This window comes from Melopsittacus undulatus, chromosome 4 (assembly GCF_012275295.1).
Source record: "Melopsittacus undulatus isolate bMelUnd1 chromosome 4, bMelUnd1.mat.Z, whole genome shotgun sequence".
In the NCBI taxonomy this organism is placed as follows: domain Eukaryota; kingdom Metazoa; phylum Chordata; class Aves; order Psittaciformes; family Psittaculidae; genus Melopsittacus; species Melopsittacus undulatus.
In genome coordinates, this window is record NC_047530.1 from 98,732,669 (window position 1) to 98,757,516 (window position 24,848).

The 24,848-nt window shown below is 39.1% G+C and overlaps 1 protein-coding gene across 1 annotated transcript in view; it reads right to left on the reverse strand.

Moving 5' to 3' along the window:
• Positions 1-24,819, reverse strand: part of PCGF6 (polycomb group ring finger 6) — a 28,090-nt gene extending 3,271 nt beyond the window's left edge. Inside the window, exons 1-10 of the mRNA XM_031053808.2 lie at positions 24,669-24,819; positions 23,752-24,176; positions 22,159-22,258; positions 20,925-21,021; positions 20,088-20,143; positions 19,221-19,280; positions 18,511-18,619; positions 13,435-13,462; positions 11,309-11,407; positions 5,111-5,197 (exon numbers count right to left, since the gene is read on the reverse strand). Of these exons, the coding sequence (XP_030909668.2) occupies positions 5,111-5,197; positions 11,309-11,407; positions 13,435-13,462; positions 18,511-18,619; positions 19,221-19,280; positions 20,088-20,143; positions 20,925-21,021; positions 22,159-22,258; positions 23,752-24,176; positions 24,669-24,819 (1,212 nt within the window). The remainder of the gene's footprint in view (positions 1-5,110; positions 5,198-11,308; positions 11,408-13,434; positions 13,463-18,510; positions 18,620-19,220; positions 19,281-20,087; positions 20,144-20,924; positions 21,022-22,158; positions 22,259-23,751; positions 24,177-24,668) is intronic.
• Positions 24,820-24,848: the final 29 nt, after the last annotated feature.

A 24,848-nucleotide genomic window follows, 5' to 3' on the forward strand; every position in this document is an offset into this window, starting at 1 on the left:
CTACCCAGCCCATGGTGAATATCTTGATAAAAATACATGAAAAGGGCAAGAATGCTACCTCCCTATAAAATTTTCCATTATCAAAACCCTTTCTCAGGAAGTTCCTGAGCCCTAAGTCAATGTTGCTTTGTATCAAAGTGTCTTCTGATGACTTGATTTCTATGAACTTCGGTCTGCTGCTTTTGAATCTACAAACTCCTGGCACCCAGAGTCAAACCTAAAGGCAATCAAATCCAAATCACTGGACACGGTGATGTCAGTCATAAGATCAAGACTGAAGATCTGGAAAAAGGATTAAAATGGAGGCACTGAGAAAACGGGATCAAAGTACTATTTAAAAAAAACCATTAATACTAACCAGAAGGCTGATGCTGGACAGGGCAGCACACTAGAACACATATCAAAGATATTATAGTCAAGCTATAACAAATATACTCGTTTCCTAACTCTACAACTACAGGTGATAAAAATGGCTTCAGAGCAACAACAAATGTGCTCTGTGAGTCTCATGCAGTTTCACTTTCATTTAAAAGATGCTTACAATGACAAATGAGGACCTAGTGTAGGACGGATGCCAACCAACTTTAAGGTCAATGAACAGGCATCACAAACACCTATTTTATTCCTGTGTTGTTATATTAGTGCCAGCTCACTAACACTCGCATCTTCTTATCCTGTTAATAACCAGAAATCTGTCACTAATTCCTAAACAGATGTAAGAGGAGACAGGAGCTTTAACTCGCTTCATATGTAGCATAAGGTGGGAAGACTGTTGCAACATGAAGAAGTGTTCTCAGTTGTCAGGTAGAATAGGCACTGTGAAGTTACTTATGGGCCTTTTGACACACAGGACACTGTTATACCTTCACAAAGGTATACTTATTCTTTGTGCTTGTGAGCTACTTCAACTGAAAAAATAACACACATTCAAGATTCCTTTTTTGGACAATTGTAGTCAAAACCCAATTTTTCTCTACAGCAGTTTCTTAAAGGAAAAAAAATATTAATACAAGAAAATGCTACAATGTATTCTTTGATGAATGAGGCTTCAAATGTTCTATTTGGCAGCAGGACATTTAGAGAAATTATCTAGCTACGCAGGAAATACCCCTGTTAAATGGTTTAAGACCAAACTGACTGTAATGCCTCTGTACAAACAGAATTTGAGAGTTAAGCCAGTACTGGCACTGCTTACTCTGTAATTATTCACTTTTTTAAGCACTATACGTTTCTATATATGTTCAGCTGCTTTCTCTTGATACTGTTCTTAAAAGGAAATCCAAACAGGGAACTGCTTATTATTATTTCACTGCTTATTACAAATCTCAAATCAGGCCAAATCAGACATCCCTCCTCCTCCCCCAAAAGCAAAACTCTCTAGTGTTTTTTGCCACACATTGTGGACCTGACCTAAGAAAATTGTACTGTTACACACAACCATAAACTTTAGAGTGGAACTGACAGACCAGAACATTACAGCATCTACACCTTCTGATGTTATAAAGCAGTAGCAACCGGAAGTGCCCTGCTTTCCAAATTCAACATCCCCACAGCAAATAGTAAACCACTTCCACAGCAGATGTGTGCTAGAGGGTCACAGTAATTAAGTTAGATCACAGCTCTTACTGCCTAGCTCAGGAAAACAAAAAACTATGGTAGCATTCAGCTATAAAAGGTGAGAACTACAGAGACCATTATAATCTGCAAGACCTCTGTGCCAAGGGCTGAGGACATAAAGGAAGCTACTACTCTTTCTAGCTTTTCCCATGTGTGAACTTACTACATCCACCAGTGACACACTGCTCTGAGAAGGTCAGTTTCAGACAAGTGAAAATAACTAGCAGCTTGGATCACACTGCATTTGTGCAGCAGAGGGGAAGGGTAGAAATGATATTCCCATGTAGTTAACAACACACTTCCTTCCTCAGCTACTTGATCAAACTCTTAATTACAGGCAGATCATAATGTCTGGTTACAAAATTAAGCCCTCTAAAAAATTTCTATCAATGTCTTTCATCTCTTTTTGCAGTAAACTCCAGGAGTTTTACACTGTTTTAAAGATGATATATATAAAAAAGCCACTTTGCTTAAATTCTGTGCAGCAATTTATGTTTTAGCTCCAAACAGAGCTAGAAATCCTACTTTCAGCTAATTAGAAAGACTCAACCTACCACCCAATTTCAGAAGTGTTAAAACACCTTCAGACCTACAGGATTAAACATGATTTATTGATGATTTTTTTTGGCTTATATTTACTTCTTGGAAACTACCATGTTAATTGTTTCCATTCAAGCACTAAAATTTCTTGCCTATTTACTCCAATTAAAACAAGCTGAATAGGTTATGATGGGGCAAATGTCAGGAATATTTATTTTTAACATCAGGTCACACTTGATATTCCCGCACTTGTTGGAAAGGCACACAGTAATTCAGAACAGCTACAATCCTGCTAGCTTGTTCCTACAGAAGACTTACATTTAATTGAGGCTCTAAGGCATCACTACACATTGTTACTCAGTAGGAAGGAAAAAAAACCCAAGCCCACTCAAAATCTTCATAAGACAATCTTGAGCATGTAAGAACCATTCAGGAGGAATAAAAGCCCCTAAAAAAATTACAATAATTACAGTCCTGAAAAAAAAAAATCTCACACCCAATACATTTTGCTGCATTGCATTGGAAGAAACTTATAATGTAAATGCTGCCAAAGAATGCATGTTAAAATTAATGCCTTTGGCAAAGAGAAACTTATCTGCATTTTTTATACCACTTTTCTCAGCAAAATAATAACTGCTGTCATCAATGAACTTGCAAGTAAAAAATGTGACTCAAGAGCAGTTCTAGCAGTGTCTGTACTTATCTAAATAAAACCCCCAGTGTTTACTCCTTTAAATGACTTTGTATTACGTAAGTAGCTACTGAAGCTATTTTCTTAGCATGAAGCATCTACAATGACCCTCAGAAACTGGTAAATGACAATGGCAGTCCTGAAGAGTGTTTCAGTATCCTAGTGAGAGCTGCTAGGGGCAGCCAAGCTCAGCACTGGTTTGGAAAGGCTGGAAGGTTATGATGGCAGAAGATGCCCTTGGAGCTCAATGCAAAATCCATCAAGCGCTCTTCTGTAATTGTAGTTGCACTGGGCAAGGAAAATCATGCCCCCCACTGAATTTCAGGTCTTGGTGAGAAAGAAATAATCCTTATCTTTTTTTTTCTCCTGGATAATTGTCTAAAAACATATTTCCAAGGTTTTTAAATCCTGGAAGTGCATCCTCTTAATTTCTGATAAATGATACAATGTAAGACTATAAACTATGAAACTTTTACAATTATCTCAGTATCAAGAAGCAATTGTACTTTATTTCTAGCATTCCCACTGCAACTATTTGGCATCCTAAGAGGTTCTGTAACAAAAGGAAGAAGAATTAAGGGTGAAACTGATCTTTCAAATGTCCTTGCTAAAGTGACTATGAAAGCACAAGACTCCACATAAATCAAAAATCTTCTCTTTGCCCAGTAGAGCAGGCTTGCAAGAATTCATCACTTGCATACTGATTTTGTAATAATGAGATTTGAAACATCACTAGAGAATGTAGCTCAAGACAACTGTTCTCTTTGTAGAGCTGCTGACTGGTACTTAGCCATTACACATCATTCCAGCAGACCCAATTCTGACAAGAAATGAAAGACACTAAACTTCAACTAGACAGATCATGTCAGAAATCAAACTGATGAAGTTTTCTTTAAAGTGCTTCCCTAAGAGCATTTCTCATACAGGAAAGACTTCTGTGCTAAGATGAAATCTAAAAGCATGTACATTTGACTATAACCCTGGACTGAGAAATGGATCACCCTCTGCTATTTACTGAAGCTTTCAGTAGAGGACACCTTCCATCACTATGTGTTGATTGCTATATTTACTTACTATGAGCTCATTATGCTAGGAGCAAGTTTGTTACCAGTGCTGGCTTCCTCCTGGTTTCTATCCCCTGCTCCCTAAAGTAGGTTAGGTTACACTTTATTTCTGCATGTTATTATATGAACAGCTAAACCACCACGTATGGCATTTATTCCCTTTGACTGCAGAAACAGAGGTACACACAAGCCCCAAAGGTTTTTAACAGGTGCCAGCACTAGCATTAGCCATGCTTGTCCACCCTGACTGAAGGACTCCTTGTTACTCAGATCAGGTACAGGTGAAGCAGTGTCCAAGATACCTCAAAATCAACTTCCCACTTGACCCAGAAATCTTCTTGTGGGTGCTTGAAAGGGCTCAGCAGAAAATTTACATGCAAAAGATTGTGCATATGTGTGCACAAATAAGTCAAGATAACTGAATTAGTTATTTTAGCCCTTTTGCCATCTCCTTAGATTACTTTCCAAATAAAATACCTATCTAAATCCTATTTGTTCCTACTGTATTGGATTAAACAGTAACTTTTCAGATATCCAAGTTTAAATACAGTTTACCATTCCTCACAATTTTACATCAGTGCCTTACTATGAACTGGACAGACCATTTCATTGCTTTTGCTGCACTTCTAAAATAGTATGACCCTTCCTGTTATAAAGATGCTTGAAAAGATTCCTAAGGAAGTAAGAAAATGCTTTCTTATTTTCAGAGTCAGCAGCACTTAAGACAGTAAACTATCAACAAGAAATTGCTGTCTATACACTCAGGTTTGGTATATTTGGTTTGTGTTATTATAAGTAAGTTTATGTCCCTGACCTAATCACAAGGCTGGCCTTATTTCAGATGCTTCAGGTCCTTCCATTTCTTGCAGAGATACAACAGCCAGGGAGGAAAACAAGGAATGTTAATGGAAAGAAAGGCTAGTATGATTTACCACTGGTAACAACCTGTTTCAGAATAGGAAAAAAAAATCACCACAAAGCCCTCATGTCCAGGTCATCATCAAAGCATCAAGAACACTCTTAGCACATGGTGTACTTTCTCAACTCCACTTGCAATATAAAAAACATTTTGTATAAGCTGGAAAAACTTTTCTTAGTGACTTCTTCAGACAAGCTGCTGCTACCTGAGAGCTTAAGGAAGGAAGTATTTTACTTTATAACAGAAAACCTGGAGCAAAGCCCAAGCTGCCACATGTACCTGGACTGCATTCTCTCCTATGGCTTGACGAATTTCCCTCAGAGTCTGGTAGTGTTCTAGGAGGTGATCACCACATATTATGTCCACCTGTGAAAGAACATAAACACCATCAAGTTCAACCTACCTTTGGACACGTGAAATGGGACCTAAGTCCTTTAAAATAGATCACAAGAGTTCAATTCTAGCATGTTAGACAATAAAGCCATCTTCACCTTTGTTGGCCAAATGTATTCAGCACACACAGCGCTGTTGCACTGCCCTAATGTTTCCCACCCCATGCCCCTAACCTGGGGCTCACTTCTGGAACAGTTTTATTGTTTCACTCCCAGTTTTGTGCCTCTGCTGAAAAATGTTCTCTAGTGCTGTGACAAATTTAATGTGAATTTAGAGCATGTATTAAAACAATCCCACAAACATCCAGAGTAATTCATTAGCTGCAAAAGAGGGCAAGTTGTTAGTGCCACTGACATGAGCCATTGCTACCCTCATTCCTACCTTGAGTGAGAAAACACGTGAATAAGACTGCTGAATATGACTGCTTGAAGAAGTGTTTTAATAGAAAAGCTCACTGTATGCCACTATCAGCAACCACATCTCACAGTCCTCTTTCGAAGTGCAATCAATACCTCCGTGATGCAAGTGAAGGACATACTCAGCAATTCTAAATGATGTCTTCTAATGCAGCTAAACTATTGCCACTGAGGTCTGAAATTCCACAGGAGGCACTTTTATTAAGTAACTGACCACAAAACCAGTAAATTTTTCTTTTTGGGGAAAAAAAAATAAATAAAATGAATAAGTGGGTTATTCTGAATTCCTTGCCTTGACTATTAGAAAAAATAAGCCTCTTTATATATTTACTTCGTATAACATAAATCCAGTCTCTAACATTCTAAATTAGAGCAGCCAACACAGCACTGTTTCCCTCTCAACTGCAGCTTGGTTACATTTTGCTTATGAGCAATTTTTAGATACGGAAATGAGAGCTGTCGTCTGTGACTTACAATGACAAAACCTCAAAGTTAAGAGCATTGACAATGAGCTGTCCTGCAGCTTTCTGCAAGGAAAACATCTAAGCTCTGCCACTGCAGCAGTGGGGGAGCATACTGCAATGTCATTATGTATTCTCTTCTACAGACACTTTCACTATAGGATACACTCTGTGCTTAAGCTGTTCAATTCCCCTGGATTTATGCTTTCGCGTGCTGACCCACTCTCTCTCTTTCTCAGTCTTCATGAAAAGATTTGGGAAGATTTATGTCTCATGCTGGCAGACTGCATTGTTCTGGGAATCAAAACACAGGAATTTTACTCCTTGGAGACTCAGAAAGGGCTAATTTACCTCACCATCTGTATAGTATGAGAATGATGTAGGATATTCTGTTCATGTTAGGCTGAATCTTAATGTGCAGAAGATATGAACTGCTCAGCATTACTTCTGATTTTAGCTTCCAGGACAAAACCAAGCAAGTAAAAACTAATCTGGATGTAACATTAAATACTGATTCACTGTTGATACATATATACATACGTGTATACATTTAACAGCAACATTTGATGCATTTAACACAGAAGCTGTAAGAAATGTGTTTCTTTTTGAAAGCTGGCTACAGTAATTTCTGTTGTTTCCCATGTATTCTACCATCTAGTTATTACTGCAGGAAGGACGACATAATCTGCTTTGCTTTTCAATGATATACACATTTAACCACTTCTGCTTTATAGGCATACTTTAATAATTTTTATACCATTAAGGAACTGAAAACTCAATCTTGCTCCCACTGAAGACATGTACATAGATATTTTATATATTCTACAGAAACAGAAAATCTAATCTATTTGCCCAATATAGGATGCCAATGACACAGTGACAACTGCTGACAATGTTTCAAAACAGAATCAGAATGCTTGTTTGAAAATATCCCACTCTGATCCTGCTGCTCCAGTTTCAAATGCTCACCATTAAAGATTCAGTGTCTTCTAATACACTGAGAAGTTTTTCACATTTAATATGTTAGAGTGCTCTGAATACCAAACGTCCAATCAGCTCATTCCAGTACCAAAGCCTGAACTTCTGCCTGCTAATTTGATGCTAGGAGTCATTCTATAAAGACAAGAGAATAGAACATAAAATGAAAAAAAAAAAAACCCAAAACCCAGCTCAGCATGAAAATCAGTTGTGAAACATGTTTTGGAGGAATCTTTGTACCATACATGAATTAATATATTCCACCGCAAAAGAAGCACCAGCAGCTCAAGTACTATGGATTTACTGTAATTTCAAATGACAGGTGAGACTGAAGCCAGCTAGTACTGATAGGCAGTGAGGCAGCAGTAAATATCATTTGACCTTTCACTGCAAGGAAACATGAAGGTGTAGCTGATGTACAGTCAGTCTCTTAACAGGTCTGTTAAAATTCTTATTAAAGCAGCCTTTCTATTATGCCACTTACGTCCTTTAGGTGGCATGTCTGTTATTAGAGCTATTTCTATAAAAGCCATTATAACAGTCAGTTATATATTAATACTAAGTAGGATGGAGATAAAATTGGAAAACATTCATGCAAGGGACATCCCACATAAAATTAATACCAAAGAACAATTTGGCTCAGAAAGCAGTAGACTTCAATCAGTAGTTTCTATGCCAACCCATACTATCTAGGGAAGGATAAGGAAAAAACAAAGTTTTAGAGATTGACATGAGTATTTGGGCTAGTTATACAAAAAGCTGACAAAGCTTTCCATTTCTCTAGCTGCTATTTACTTTTCAAAGGTACCAGATACTTCTATTCCAGTGTCTAAGACAAGCATAAAGAAACTGCACCCACAACTGCACTGTGTGAGCACAGGCTTTCTTCTGGTCTTTCCCCAGGCTGTGGTTTACACACATCTGATTATGGACCATTTCCATTCTATAGGCTACATTAATGAATTCAAACCAGCCAAGCTGTAAGTCTTTCAGCAGTCTTTCACAGAGTGAATGGCAAGAAATACTGCTGCAGGATGACCTCAAAGGAAATAACACTTTGAAGAAAATTTCTTATTTTCTCCCCACTCTTCTGCAGAATGCAAACTATACAGACATGCAGTAGATGCTGATGCCAAGTACCTAAAGGATTCCAAGCAACATAGCCTGTGTTTAACCCTAATTAAATGTTACCTACTTAATTACTAAAAATTCCAGTTGCTAAAAAATATCTTCATGCATCCCCCATCAAATTTCAGCAATAATATTCAAGAGAGACCTTGTCATTAGAAATATAAACACATACAGAAAATTTATGGCCAAAGCACAGAGATCAAAACAAAGCACCAGAAAGAGTAAACTATAGTCTGTCAGCTCAAGCCGTAGATAAAAACAAAGCCTTAACCTTTCAAATAAACTATGAAATTTGAATGCTAATCCATTTGCAAACTCAAATATAGAAGTCTAGAAATAATTTGAGGCCTCAGACTAGGAGAAAACATAGGCAGTGACTTCAACTGCTTTTTAGACTTTTATTTATACTATCACATGAGTCAGATTGCTTATTTCACATTTTCATTAACCTCAAACCAACCCACTTCTGCAGGTTAATGAAAAAATGCAAATATTATCTAATATTCTACACAAATTAAGTCAAAGAGGTCCAAGCACAGTCAGTAGCTCAAACGAATGAGTAACATACTTCCTACCACTTGATTGCTGAATATACTTTAACAGGGAACAAACAAAATGTTCTCAAATAATACTTTCACAGACTGTCAAACTAAGCTGATGCTCAGTAGGAACTGATCCCAGTCACAAAATAACCACACCTAGCCTCCTTACCAGAAGTTTCAACAATGAAGCCAAAAATGCAACTGAAATACTAAGGAGAAAATAGAGGAAAGACTCTGCTCTCCTTATAGTCAAATCTTTTCAAGCATCAGGTAAGGCACAATTAAACACTGCAGCAGGAAGTTTTCTGGAGATCAGTGCAGTGCATTTTAGCACAATAATTCCAGAAACGTGCATTTCTGAAAGAAATTTCCTAGCTTCCCAAGGCAATCTAGTTCTTGGACTCTAGTCCCAAGCTGAGCACACCAAACTCCTAACATTTTATACAAAAATTCATTATTTTAGGTAACAAAGAAGTGGAGACAGATCGAAATCAGAATTCAAGAAGTAATATTAAAAAACAAAAACTTGCTGTGCTTAGTATCTATTTCTTCTTTAACATATTTTGGGGAACCCTACAGGAAACGAACCGCTACAGTCCTCACTCTTCCAAATTTCTAACACCAACCAAGTACCCTTTACATTTATAATTTTTGCACATATGGTTCCCAATCTATTTCCCTAAATTCTCCTGCCTGTGCTAATTTATGTTCAGGTTCTTCCTAGATTTGTTTTACAGTTTCCATTTTATTAGTCATCCAAGGAAGCTGAAGAAAAGCATGTCTCATTAGGCTTATTAAATCTTCAGTGAACATATCTGACATATCTTCCACTTTTTGTATGTTTACTAACATACCAACAACTTCAGTTCTGCATACTACAATGAGTAGGTGACAGCTTAGTACACACACTTCTTTAATCTTAAATCCCTGTATGACAGAGAAATGATCAATCAGGACAAGAAAAATGCTTCCTGCTTTGTTTCCCTAATTCCCTAATCTTTTAAAAATAAGCCTGAATATCTTCAAGAAATCAGTCACCATTTGTGGCATGAAAATCAACTTCAGGTTTCCAGTGACCAAAAAAATACTTGCTGATAAATAATGGGAGCAGATCACTTAAGAGGGGGGGAAAACCAGGACCCAACAAATCTGACTGCAGGAGAAAGAAGATTTAACATTTTCTCCAGACAGGCAGGGCTTGCACAGAAGAGACCAAGAGATTAGAATCAGCCCATGATACTACCAGTGACAAAACTGGGTGAAAGGAAGTCTTGGTATCATCTGCTTTTGAGACACAGTAACATTTACTCACTAGGAGTAGATCACATCCTACTGGTGGCATCCAAGCAGAAAGTAACAAGTGGGGGAAAAACCCCTCAAGCTACCTGTCTTAGATGATCTCAAGATTGCAAAATCTGAAAGAGATCCAACATGGAGGTCTAGCTTAACTTTGAAAGTTTGGGTAACTGCACTTGCTATTACAGATGCTCAGTGTTCCTTAAAACTGAGATTCTGTTGTACTACTAAAGAAAACCCAACCAAAACAATTTCTTCCCCTCACATAAATGACTCAATGCAAGAATTTTTTCTAGCCTCATTTTTACACTATTTTAATTTGTTCACAATATCAAGTTACCACCACCTGAAAGCTATAGAGACTCTCACTGAGAGGAAACCAGCAATTGAAAATACATTACTTCCTCAGAATGATGAATAATTTATATCTAATTTGCTTTGTTGCCACTGAAAAGGTAAGTGGCATGAATAAATCCTCATTACTAGGGCACACAGTCATGCTGCATTGTCTCAGACAGCTACTGCTGTATGAAAACACAGCCTTAATTTTGGCCAGCGCTTAACTTTCACCATTTGCCTATCCACATCACTATCAGCTTGATTTACCAGTAACTGACAGCTTTAAGAATCATCATGGAACTCCTGCATCTGCTCAATTGAATGGTTGCTGAAATACACTGAAGAATTGAAAACTGGTTCTGACACACAATTCCTACCAAAATGGTTGATAAATATGAAGTTAAATTCCTTTATACCATATTCTGTTCCTTTGAATTCTTATTTGAAGGCATGTACCTGCATCTGCATTCATACCTTACATTTACATCCACCTTTCATTGCATCCATCCAGAGCATCATTCTTTCTTAGCCATTGTTTGCTTCTTCAACATGCAGTTAAATTTTACTGTTATTCAGCTCCTACCTGTCTTTGCCCATCATACCCTCCCACGTTCAACACTCTTCTGTCTATACACTCAGTTTTATCTTTGTGAAACAGCAGTATCTTCTGAAATCTTACATGGCCCTTTTGAAACTCTAGGCAAATAATACAATATTATAATGAAAATGTAACCATATTGTGAGTTGAGTTGTTCCTTGGGTATCACAACATTTCAAACATTTCATTTTTTAAATCCTTATTGTACTAAAAGAGCCTAACATTACTTTTTAGACTCTCATGAACAATGGAAATGTTCTGTCTGAATGCAGGCATTTACACTTATCACAATGAACTTGTAAATGCCACTGTAAGTTACATACCTGACAAGTAGGGTCCAGATCCATTTTTCTTCTGAGGAATTTCTCCACATGTCCAATTGTTGCCTCCCCGGAAACACGCACAAACTTCTTTTCCAAAGGCTGCAAAGAATAAATGTAAGATTTTAGGGTAACATACATTTTCAGCCATCACCCCTTGGAAACCCCAAACCCAAGTGAAAGCCCATTAACAGAGGGAGACAGCTTAAATTTTTGGACCTTTCTCTGACCTACTTCCAGATTACCTCATATGGAAAGAACTAGATATGTATTAAGACTTCAGGGTCAAACTTCCTGCTGTTTAAAACAACATTTAAAAATAATCACCTACTGACTTTAGTCCTGCTTCACTATTGAAGTACCAGAGAATGATACTTGCTATTAATTCTGCATAGAAATTAGTATTACACAGCATTTTAAAAATTTCTCCCCCCCCAAGCATTTACTCATCAGAAGCACATGAACTATTTCCTAAAGTTTCCTTATTTTCCCCAAATCAAAAAATTGTGTGCCAAACACAATTCAGATAATTAAACCAAGTTATCTTATAAAGCAAAGAGCTTATGTCATTTAGCATTCTAGAAGTAGCATGGCCTGGGCTGGAATTAACATAATCAATGAAATTCTAGAATCAATTAAAATATACTATTATGCAGAACACATGGGCAAGACTAGTCTGAAATCTCTTTGTATCATTTCTAAATACTTTCACAGCAAGAACTGCACTGACAAGACATTGTTATGCCAGCCTCAAAAATGTTAATGTATCTCTCTTCTATGGATAAAAATTTAAGCACTGGTGACACAGGCAGCTAAGCAAAGAGGCACAGAGGCAGCATATGACTGTATTAGGTGTGATAAATGGATTACTTCTTGTGTCAACCAATTGGATTTTTATGTTGACTTCTGAATAGCTGTGATTTACTATCATGGTTCATCATATTCCTTCAGTTTGAAAGAAGGGTCAGAGGGTCATGGACTACCCTTGAATTCAATCATGAATTTAAATATGTATCTATGATAACTGTGGTTTTGGAACAATAGTTTGATTTATTCATGTACAAGAGCTAGAAATGATTCAGACCTGATCTAGGGAACCAACCTGCTGCAAGCTTGATGATGTTGAATTTATACTTGCTGCATGTATATATCACAGTTTATGGCCACAGACCTCATAATCTGTTTTCTCCTCACCATCCCCACTTAAAAAAACCCAACCAAGCAAAAATATTTGTGCTAATTCTACCATTTATGTATCTCTTAGATTCTATTTTTCTGTGCCTTTCCATCTTTTGAATCCTACAGTTCCAACACAGTAAAAGATTAAATTTAATATATACTGAATAATTTTAAGTTACATCTCCTTCTTGCCCTTGAATAGTCGTTTTCTAAATGTTAAGTCAAAATAGTGGCATGACACACCCTGAGCATCTCTAACTACAGCATATGAAATTGTGAAGGCAGTAAACAATGCATACCGAAACAGCTTAGCAAGAAGAGCTGTATTGGAAGAAGAGCCATATTCTTTAGCAAGGATTAGGAATGCTATTTCTTGTTTAGCAGAACAGCCACTGCTCAGACAACAAATTTTGTTAGTGAAATGATTAAGAATAAATTTTCTGCTGGCTAAGGCAGAGTGCAGTCCAAAATCTGGATATTTTGTGTTATATGCTTAAGTGCATAGCAGTGTATTATATCTCTGGCTATGCTTCCTCTGAATAACCTGTGCAAGCTTTCCACTACAATTAGAGAGTCTTCCTCAGAAACCGGTATTTTAGACAGTGTCCACACCTTTTTTATTCAGGATTCCAATAAAAGCCACAGTAGCATACCTTTTGGAGGGATATGCAATACTAACAAGATAGAATCACCTAGGTGAAATTTCATTGTCAACTTTAATTCTCCCACCAAAACTTCATTATGTAGCCTCAGAAGCATTCTTTTCCTATTCTGTGATGCTATATAATAATATGTTTGAAAGTACACTGTTATCCAAAGTTGATTATTACTATGATGACGAAAGGTCAGGCTGTACTTGGTGTAAAAAACCCCAAACTAAATTAAATACATTCAGGTTATACATATTTTTGAAGAAAATCATATGAGAAAAATTCAAACAGCATCTGTACCTTGAAGTTCCCTGTGCCTCCATTAGCTCTAAAAAAACAAGAGAAGAGTAAACACAGTCAATATTGCAAAGGTCCACAGTTAACACCCTCAAGCTCTTAATTGTAATAGTGACTTACTGATTTAGCAGTCTGGTATATCAATCTTACTTCCTGAACCAGCTTCCTCTCATTAAACTCTAATACATGAAATGATGTTATATGGAATTTATGTATGCATCTTTTTCTTCTACCCTTTATTCAGTAGTCTATCTTTCTTCTGAATTTACCTATTTATGACTTTTAGGTTTGTCTACTGAAAATGGAAAAAACCCCAAACACACAGCCTAAAGACATTTTAAACACAATATAACATGTATTTTCATCTCAGTAGGTTGTAATATTAATGCTGCTTAAACATCCATACTTCATCTCCCTTGATATTTGGAACTTTAAGCGACAGTACCTATGATGTTGCTGCCAGAACATGCCCAACCACTGAAGAAGCTTCCTGGGCCAGCTGCTGGCTTTCTAGACTATTTATATCACAGGATTAACACTAATGCTATCTAGGAACTCAGAAAAACAGGAGCTGTTTCTCTGGAAGGTGAAATACACACAAAGATAGCAAATGATCAAATTCTCGGCTGGCTTTAACAGAGGCTGATTTGCACAGTCTGAGCATGTGATCTACTACTGATCATCTATACTCCACACCTCCCATCTTGTAGTGCAGCATGTACACATCTCCACTAATTAAACCCAATTCATGATACTTCACTATTCTTGGATTGCATTAGCAAGAATATACATATGAGAGAGGAAAAAAAATGCAGGACTTTATTGTGTTGGAAAGGGCAAAAATCAAACATCACTATAAATCTCCCATACGTCTACCAACCATTTGTTATAGCAAACAAATGCATTTGCAATGTTTGTGCAGATCACACACATGGCACTTCAAGTTACTGTTATCAAGTATCTCCCCCTCTGAATATGTATCAGAGTTAAGTAAAACTATCATCAAATTCTGCCACTGAAATGAAAATTAAAATTATTAAGAAACAAACACAAAAAAGCTTTTCCACTATAGCAGTGGAAATTCTTTTGATACAGTTCCACAGCCACAAGTGACAAGATCATATACTCTAATCACCCTATAGTCTCATAATTTTAAAGTAACAATATCTGCTGGCTGACCAAACCCATTCCAAGTTTGCCTTATTTAAAATGCTTTCTTAATGTCTCATCACCAAAATAAACCCTCTGATTTTGACCACTGAAAAGGAGAACATTAACCTTTAAACACATAAAGTATAAAAGATAATAAAAAGTTTTAAAAGTCACTAAAAAAAATGCAAAGTAGATGCTGTTAAAGCACCATCCTTTCGTTTTTTTTTTTTTGGTCAGATACATTCTGTGCTTCCCTCCATCCAAGTAACAAAACCACAGTGAACAGTTAGTATAGATGGTTTTTGCACAATATTACCTGCTTTATTGTCAACACTGGAATATAAGCTTGAAATGAAACTACCAGAAAAACAAATACAAGAATACAGATTCAAAAATCATCTTGTTGATTTGACAGACAGGCAGATACATGTTTACTATTTTTGAGGTCTAAATTGCTTTTGAAAATAAAAAAAAAAACAACAAAACAAATACTTGCTGAGAATCACAGGAGGGGGAAGTAACAAGGAACATTTACAGTTGGAGATCTAAACCGAAGTACTTTCACTACAGTGAGTTTAAACTGTATGTAATCCTGCAGCCAAGACAACCTAAGTGTTCCAGGCTGAAAGGGACAACCCTGAAAGTAATATCTTATTTTCGTTTTTTTAAAGTAATTTTACAGTGACATGATCATTGAGAAATAGTAAGGGCTGCTGGTACAAACCATGCTCTCTCTGCCACCTGCTGGGCCAGCACAGCAGTGGCTGGCACCCACATTGGGTCTCAGCATGAGCATCTCTCAAACTCTATCTAGATGTCAACTCCATGAGATACAGTCACAGCCAAGGCAATAGAATACAGCACGTAAGTTCATAACCCAACATAAATGTAGGGTAGATGGCTTCACTAAGGGGAAGTCCTGCCTGACCAATTTGGTGGCCTTCTATGACGGGGCTACGGAAACGATGGACAGGGGCAGAGCAGCTGATGTCATCTACTTGGACTTGTGCAAAGCGTTCAACACTGTCCCACATGACATCCTTGTCTCTAAATTGGAGAAACACCAATTTAATAGGTGGACCACTCGGTGGATAAAGAACTGGCTGGATGGCCGCGTGCAAAGAGCTGTGGTCAACGGTTCAATGTCCAGCTGGAAACCAGTAACAAGTGGTGTCCCTCAGGGATCGGTGTTGGGACCAGTCTTATTTAACATCCTTGTTGGTGACATGGACAGTGGGATTGAGTGCGCCCTCAGCAAGTTTGCCGATGACATCAAGCTGTGTGGTTCTGTTGATACGCTGGAGGGAAGGAATGCCATTCAGAGGGACCTTGACACACTTGTGAGGTGGGCTGATGCTAACCTCATGAAGTTTAACCATGCCAAGTGCAAGGTCCTACACCTGGGTCAGAGCAATCCCAGGCACAGCTACAGGTTGGGCAAAAAGGATATTCAGAGCAGCCCTGCAGAGAAGGACTTTGGGGTGTTGGTCAATGAGAAAATGAACATGAGCCAGCTTCAGTGTGCGCTCACAACCCAGAAAGCCAACCGTATCCCAAGCTGCATCAAAAGGAGCATGACCAGCAGGTCGAAGGAGGTGATCCTGCCCCTCTACTCTGCTCTCGTGAGACCTCACTTGGAGTATTGTGTGCAGTTCTGGTGTCCTCAACATAAAAAGGACATGGAACTGTTGGAACAAGTCCAGAGGAGGGCCACGAGGATGATCAGGGGACTGGAGCACCTCCCATAAGAAGACAGGCAACTGTTCAGCCTGGAGAAGATGCGTGGAGACCTCATAGCAGCCTTCCAGTATCTCAAGGGGACCTACAGGGATGCTGGGAAGGGATCTTCATTAGGGACTGCAGTGATAAGACAAGGGGTAAGGGGTTGAAACTTAAACAGCAGGGGTTTAGACTGGATATAAGGAAGAAATTCTTTACTGTGAGGGTGGTGAGGTGCTGGAATGGGTTGCCCAGGGAGGTTGTGAATGCTCCATCCCTGGCAGTGCTCAAGACCAGGTTGGATGAAGCCTTGGGTGATATGGTTTAGTGTGAGCTGTCCCTGCCCTTGGCAGGGGAGTTGGAACTAGATGATCTTAAGGTCCTTTCAAACCCTAACTATTCAATGATTCTATGATTTGATTTACTCTTTTCTACTGAGATTTTAGACATAGCATTGTACATTGATTTCATCACATTTTACACAATGGGCAAAATGGCTGAGCCCCAGTTCACTGGGAGCCTGTACTAATTATGTGTTCATTACCACATTCATTAAATGGAAAAAAAGCCTTTATAACTACAATTAAAAGCTACATTTAAGTTCCAAGTGTACAATACACAATGGTCACACACTGAACAGCTTTGTAATGTCTTTCCTCTCCAACAGCTTCTCAACACATGCTTTTGGCTTTACTTATGACAATACCACTCTTAATGCAAAAGCATTAATTTCCTCAGTCTCATTTCTTCAACACATGAATGTATTTCCATACCATCCTACGCAGCAGAATGGCAGTATAATACCTTATTTAAAAGAGGAACCTGAGACAGTGTTGAATGGTAACCAAGAACTGCAATTGCCAAATCTGGGACATCCAAGATTAGATTTGTCTGCAGAACACTTGATACTATGGTTTTAGTCATAACTCCTACTGCTTTCAGCTGTGCTTGTGAGGATTCAGCACTTCTACAACTCAGACATGAAGAAAATGAACACTGAAATTAAGTCAGATACGTGGATTCACAAGGATATTCTGTAGAATAGTCAAGCATTGTTCCCTAGAGGTTAACATCTAAGACCTTCTCTTTTCTTCCTGCAGTCCCACTCCTCATGTATTTAAAGACATAGAGAAGCCGTATGATAGACAACACAAAAATGAACAGAACAAAAAAAACACACACTCCACCTACCAGACCAAAATTTACCACAGAGGAAATTTGTTTTGCACTCTGAATGAGACACATTTTGCACAGGGGAGACACAATATAACATATAAGACTACATAAGGCATGATGTTTACAAAGAATAAGGCTGAATTGAGATGGTATGCTTCACACCTATAATTTAATGATTTCTGAGGGCTTAATTTTACATCCCTTATGAAATAGCTTCCTGTGATCACATACTGCAGTCTCTGAACAGTGCTGACAAAGTCAGGCCAAAAAGTAAGCCTGAATAAAGGGGTAAGAGTTACACAAGAGGTGAGCTACCCCTCCTTGCTATTGAGGTTCCACACTGTGTGATGCTAGTACAGTAGTTACAGCTTTCAATCATTTCTCAATTACCCTCTCTCATGTAACATAACCTCTAAAATATAAATCTGCATATGGACAAAGCAATACAATCTCTCCTTCTTGTATTCCTGACAACAACTCAAGTGTTTGGGCTAAATTTCCCCCTGACATCCTATGGGTAAAGGTGACTCATCATACAAAAGCTTCAAAATTCGTTAACGTCTGTGAAACTATCAGGCAAACTTAACAGTAGATCACATTATTACCCCCACCTATAACATACAGGGGAATGCTACTTTGGCTGCCCAGATTGTAGTTGCAGTGCCAGAGTTTATGAGCAAATCCCAGCATTATCAGCACTAACGGTACTGACCCCTACAGGAATTAAGGCAATAAAGAGTTTCATCAGTTTACTGACTAGTTTAAAATGAAACAAACACGTGTAAATTTTAAAATCACACTTTTTAGGAAACTATATTCATAGGAAGACACATGTTACAAATTTAAGTATGTTCAACATGTAGCTATGCATACTTGGTAGTCACCACAGTTAAGCTAAAAACAGCTTCCCATTGCTACTTGACATAAAAAGAAACACACTATCAGTGAAAACTAAGAGCTAGTTAATGGTCCAACACACACCAGCAGCACTCTCACTTAAGCTGCTTCCTCTTACATTTGCCCACAACTCACCCAATGAACTCCAGCAGTATGGAGATGTCAAGCTCTGGTGGGATCCGGAACATGGAGCCCAGAACTTTTCGAGGTCTTCCTCTGCTCACTGGAACTGGCTGTGGGACAGCTAAAATATTCAAAAAGCCAAAATGCAAACACAGCTTGAAATAAAAGCAGCTTAAGATGCTCACATGCACCAAGCAAAACAGATGAGCTCATAAAGAAAAAGAGACCATGTAATTAATCTTTTTTTTAATTACTAAATCAGCATTTTATACATTTCATGCTGTGTATCTGAACCACCATTTTATTAGCTTTCAGGATGGCACTTTCCCAAAGAGCTGGTTATTTGACAGTAAGGCAAAAAATAATTGGAATAATCCCTCATCTGTCCACAGACTTTGAAGTTTTTATTTTTATTACTTTATAACATCTCTAGTTTATGAAGGGCCATAAAATAAAATTAACACACATTTGATCTGTATTTCCTGGCTATAGGCAAAATGGCTAAAAAATCCCACGATCCAACCACAATCTGGGTTCAAGTACTGCCAATTCCATCTATTTTGTAATCTGAGAACTGTGACTAGGCCATCAGACTATCAAGAATCCCCTATTTCCAATATTACATAACTTTAGTTGTGAGCTAATATTTCAAGGAAAGCCTAAGAATAAATAGCATATTAAATATTTCCTTAACAGTGTCCTCTAAAGTGATTATAGCTCACCTGGTTTGGGCACTTCTAATCCTCTTTCTTTATAGAAGTCATGCATTTGTTTTTTCTCCCCTGAAAAAAAAAATAAACCCAACATAATATAAAACAGATTAAAATGTTATTTCAGACGCTGAGAATATCCAAATAGTTTCCAATGGTCACAGCAGTAAAAACTTTCCAAGTACCTACAGACCTTTATGATCACTAGTATTCCACATGAGGCTGGAACATTTAAAGATACTCAGACTAAGAGTTAGTAAAAACTGGGAAGAAATCAGAGAAACTGGTGATAAATCATGCTGAAATAGCTGCAAAAACTAGTATTCTTCTGGCTGTCATGACTATTTTTATACCATCTTTAGTCCATACATATCCACTAGATGGGTGGACTGAGTGAAATATACACAAGTGGACTGTGCAGATTCATTTGCTCCCAAAGTTCAAAGTAAATGACATGAGACCATAAGCACATCTAACAATCAGAAAAATAATGTGACAGTGAGAAACAAGTAAAAGCATTTGAGGGAATCAGTCTTAGCAACCTTTTTTCAACTGAGCGAAGTGTACTTACTACATGAAATGGTATTTTCTCTACTTACACAAATATATAACACATGACAATTGAATATTATTTGGATGCCACAGATATTCACAGATATTCACAGAAAATATATCACTATCCATAATAGCATGTAGTAACCAGAAAGATGCCAGTTGTCACAGCTAATTGATGAAGATCAATTCAAATCAAATCAATTCAAATCAAGCATTACAAAGCTATTTTGAACAGTCTATAGTAGAAACAGGACTTTGAATTAATCTGTTTTCTGTTCAGTCCTTTAAATCTCTAGATGGTAATAAAAAAAGAAAGGGACTTACTTTCCTCCAAATTGACGACTAATTTATAAACTATGTCCTGCAGTTGCCGGTCCAGCCTATTAAAGAGAAAAAATAAGGAAGAAGCTCTTTACTGTTAGGGTGTTAAGGCACTGCAATGCGTTGCCCAGGGAAGCTGTGAATGCTCCATCACTGGCGGTGTTCAAGGCTGGACAGAGCCTTGGGTGACATGGTTTGGTGTGAGGTGTCCCTGCCCATGGCAGGGGGGTTGGAACTAGATGATCTTAGGGTCCTTTCCAACCCTAACTATTCTGAGATTCCATGAAATCAGTGGGGCAATATAGAAAGGCTTTCACTAAAGGTGTGCCAAACACAGTGTTGAAATGTGGCACCCAAAGAGAAGGGTGACAGAGCAATAACCCCGTATCTGTCTATATTCATGTTCTGACAGCAGAGCTCCAACAGAAGCCACGTAAAGTTAAAAGCATCACCCTTCCAAGAACTCATGTACAGTTTGAGAAACTAAAACCTCTATTTTCAGTTAAGTATACTATGCTAACAAAACTGTTTAAAAGTAAATCAAAGCACATAGTTAAGATCCCATATCACCCGTAACACAGAACAAATGCATAAAAATACCTGGGGAGGGGGAACAAATCTTAAAAAGGGATACAAACTAGATAAAACAAATTGAGCATTTTATCCTCACTGCTGTGATTAAACTTATATAAAGGAAAAACAATCTGTTTCCTATAACTCTTCATTCATTTGAAATAAAAAAGCACTACAAGTCTGTAAAATAGAACATTTAAAAGCAAGCACCCCAACTTGAAAAACACAAAGCAGCCCAAAACTACAAAAATGGCATGAACTTATTACCTGATATTATAAAGGGGTTGTGTCTGATGTACAACAATATTGCATTTTGGACACCTGTTGCTATAGTAGAAGTGTCTCACTATGCAGCTTTTACAAACTGTAAAGAAAAGAAACCCCATAGAAGTTACACATCATTACACAATACAATCTGTTTAAGCAAAAGGAGCAAGTACACCAAGACTTCTCCAAGTCTGTCAGAGACAGAATTAAGCAATTTGTTCAACTCAGGTAAAGAGAAGTTCTCTGCTGTTTTCATTGTACATGTTACTTCAAAAATTTGGAAGGAAAGCTACTAAGTTTAAATACTTAAATAACCCACTATCAGATCAACTCTGTATCAGCCTGAACACATCAGGCCTTTCTGTAACATTTACCAGGAAACTTTTGAGACACCACCAAGTTGCACTTGCAACATTATGCTGTCCTTAATGTCCTTACTGACATTTGTATTTTCCAAAATTACAAACTGTGCTGAATGTTACATTGTATATATCAAACTAGTAAGCAGTGCCCCACAAAAGGGGAGGTCAGGGGTGGGAAGTCAAGTTCTTGCTCTGTTAGTGGCTGGAAGGACTAGGAAGCTGTAATTCTTGGATTCAGGCAGGAACATGGGAATGACTGAAAGTGCCAACTTCACAGAATGCTTTATTAACTATGAGAAACTATGTTGGCAATGGAAAAACCGTTAACATAAGGATTGAGGGAAAAAATGACAAGAGTACTAGAATCTGTTTTTTATTATCCAAATATTTCTACTCATCAGATTATAGACTAACAGCTCCATGGGTGCATATAACCTTCCTGTGTCTGAACTGGTACTTCCATACACCTGCCTACTGAGTTTTGTGAATTTATACACTTGTATCAATAACAGTTTCGGAAACTCTCAGAGCCACTCAACCTTTTCTCAGTTATATACTCAAATTCCTAGAGCCTACTTAAAACCAAATAGTTAAAAAAAATAAAGTAGCTCTATTTTTGTTTTATTTGGGCTTTATCTTTCCCTACATCTTCTTCCGTCTTAACCTGGGAAACTAAACTAACTCCATGATTGACTGATTTCATGATTTTCTCATGCTTACAACATCCACGAATATATTTTCCTTAAGGAACTAAACAAACAACACACATCACTGCAAACAGAGAATTATCTTTGTGAAGCCGAAACATCTCAACAGCTGACTGCTGTCTGACTTTGTAGCTAAACTCTCAGAATGAAAATACTGATACTTACAGGTGTGCAGACATTCTGTAATGGTTGTAGCATCAATAAAGTAACCTTTGCAGATGGAACACAGGATGTAAGGGGTCAACTCTGCGAGGTTTATCATACGCTACAAACAAAGACATTTTGTAACAGTTTCAATACACGTGGCTAAACCATGAAATTTCCACAGCCTTAGATCAGGCAAAAAATCCTGATTTTCCTAAGGCATCAATCAATCCTCATACACAGCCCTTTTCTAAAGACTTTCACCTAGTTTTCTGAACTGACATTTCTGTGAATGGCAATCCCATGGGTTTCATTAATCATACCTAAAAAGCAAATGATAAATTATTCCTTTGGGAAAAGTTATTTTGGATAAATTATTTAACAGAATATCAAATAATCAGCAAGCTTTAAGTGGATACTGGTAGCCCATAATATTATATTTTCATGTTGGGAGTACACTTATTCAAAAAAGAACAGATTTATTCTATGGCAATGATCCGAGATCTGCCTGGAAAAGGTAATGTGTTAGATTTTTATACTGTTTCCTCTAGTCTCAAAGCCAGACTAAAGGGCTTTCTTTCCCTCAATGACACCAGTCACTTTGCCCATATTTTGTTTCATAGAATCATAAACCAACTAGATTGAAAAAGATCTTTAAGATAAGTCCAACTTTTACCCAAGGACTGCCAAGGCCACCACTAAACCATGTTATTAAGAGCCCCATCTACTTTTTCAGAAGTTTTTAAAGTGCTTTTTAACACTTCCAGGGACAGCGATTCCACCACTGCCCTGGGCAGTTTGTTCCAATGCCTGATCACCCTTTTGCTGAAGAAATTTTTCCTAATATCCAACCTAAACCTCCCCCGGCACAGCTTGAGGCCATTATCTCTTGTCCTATCATATGCTTCTTGGGAGACTGACCCCCAGTTCACTATAACCTCCTTTCAGGTAACTGTAGAGCAGTAAGGTCTGCCCTGAGCCTTCTCCAGACTAAACACCCCCAGTTCCTTCAGCCACTCCTCGTAAGACTTGTGCTCAGCCTCGCTGCCCTTCTCTGAACATTCCCTCTACCACCCTGTCAATCTATACCAAGAGTTTGTAAAGGCTTCATTTACATGAGACAGATAAAATTAACTCAGGTATAAAAAACCTATCATCACATGGATTACATTGCCTAGAAAGGGGTCCAGATTCGCACCTACAACTTTCTAAAACATTTGACATCCACTGCTTAGAGGACCTGGTTGGCAACCGCGGGCTGCTGCACACGCGGGGCCTCCCTGAAGACACAGCGCTTCACACCCAGCAGCATTCCCACCGCAGGGAGAGCTGCTCGCCCGACCGCCTCGTGCTCTCCTCACGCTCACACGGCCGCCCTCACCTCAAGGCCGTGACCTGCCCCTCTCTGCTCTGGTAGTAGCGGCCGCTGCCCCCCACAGGCCCCGGCCCCGCCGCTATTGTTGCACATTGTAGCACACGACCCCCCCCTCCCCGAACCGCACGCTCCCACCGGCGGAGGGGGGCGGGGCACACCGGGAGCGGGGCCTGGCGCGCGGTACAGCCGTTGCGCGAGTGGTGGCCGGTGCGTCGCCGCCCTCCCGTCCCGTTTTTTACCTCACGGTCGTCGTCCGAGTCGAGGTCTCTGTCGTCAGTCACGAACCGAGTCCTGTGGTTCCCCTCGAGCTCTTCTTCCTCAATCTCCTCTTCCTCGTCATCTTCGTCGTCGTCCTCATCGCCGCTGGACTCCGAGCGGCTCCGCTCGAACTCGAAGGGGACGGGGCGCGCCCCCGAACAGCTGGGAGCCCCTTCCATCTCCTGATCCTCATCGGCCGGGCCCGCGCCTGCTCCATCCCCGCCCGACAGCCCCGAGACCACGGAACCGACGTCCACCTCCATGTCCACGGCTCGGGGTGGGGGGCGGGGACCGGGGCAGACGCGGGACCGTCTGCTGACTGCCGGCGGGGGACAGCAGAGTGCAGCTCTCTCACCACAGACCCCCTGCGGCGCGTGCGCGGCTGCGGCGCGGGGCACGCTGGGAACTATAGTTGGAGCAGAAACAGAACTCCTCCATTGCGCATGCACCGAGGCTCGTAGCGTTTGTAGGCTGGAGCTTCCCTTTCTGTCTTTTGTTTTTACACTTGACGCTCCTTCGGCTGATAATGAAGCACAGACAGATGCTTAATTTATCACAAAAGTGCGTCAATCGTGAGATACCAGTTCCATTCAAAACGAAGTTTTTATTCTGTAACATCACAAATCTGTATTTACCAAGAAAAGAAGAAGCAATATTAGAAATACCTGGAAAACCAACTGACCCAGCCGTAACTAGTTTAATTCGGAGTAAGTCCAGTAAGGGCACCCAGTCCAGAGGCCATCCTTTGTTCACTCCAAGGAGGGCACAGGCAGTAACTTACTAACGCCAAACCAATCCATTTCTGAATGAGGCTTCCCGCATATGCACGCCACGAGCAGCACTGAGCTTCACGATACACTATCCAAAGGAAAACATAATTTCGCGCTAAAACACCTACAGCGTAACAGCCGCCTCTCAAACTCTACTCCGCATTCGCACCACCTCTGCTGCCCTAAAGCGCTCCTGGCAGGTCGCAAAATGAAGTCGCCAGCGCCTAGGCAGGTAGCGGCAGCAATGCCCATCCTTTGCCCTGACTGTCGCAAAAGCATCCGCGCCTGGCGGTGGCAGCCTGTTGCCG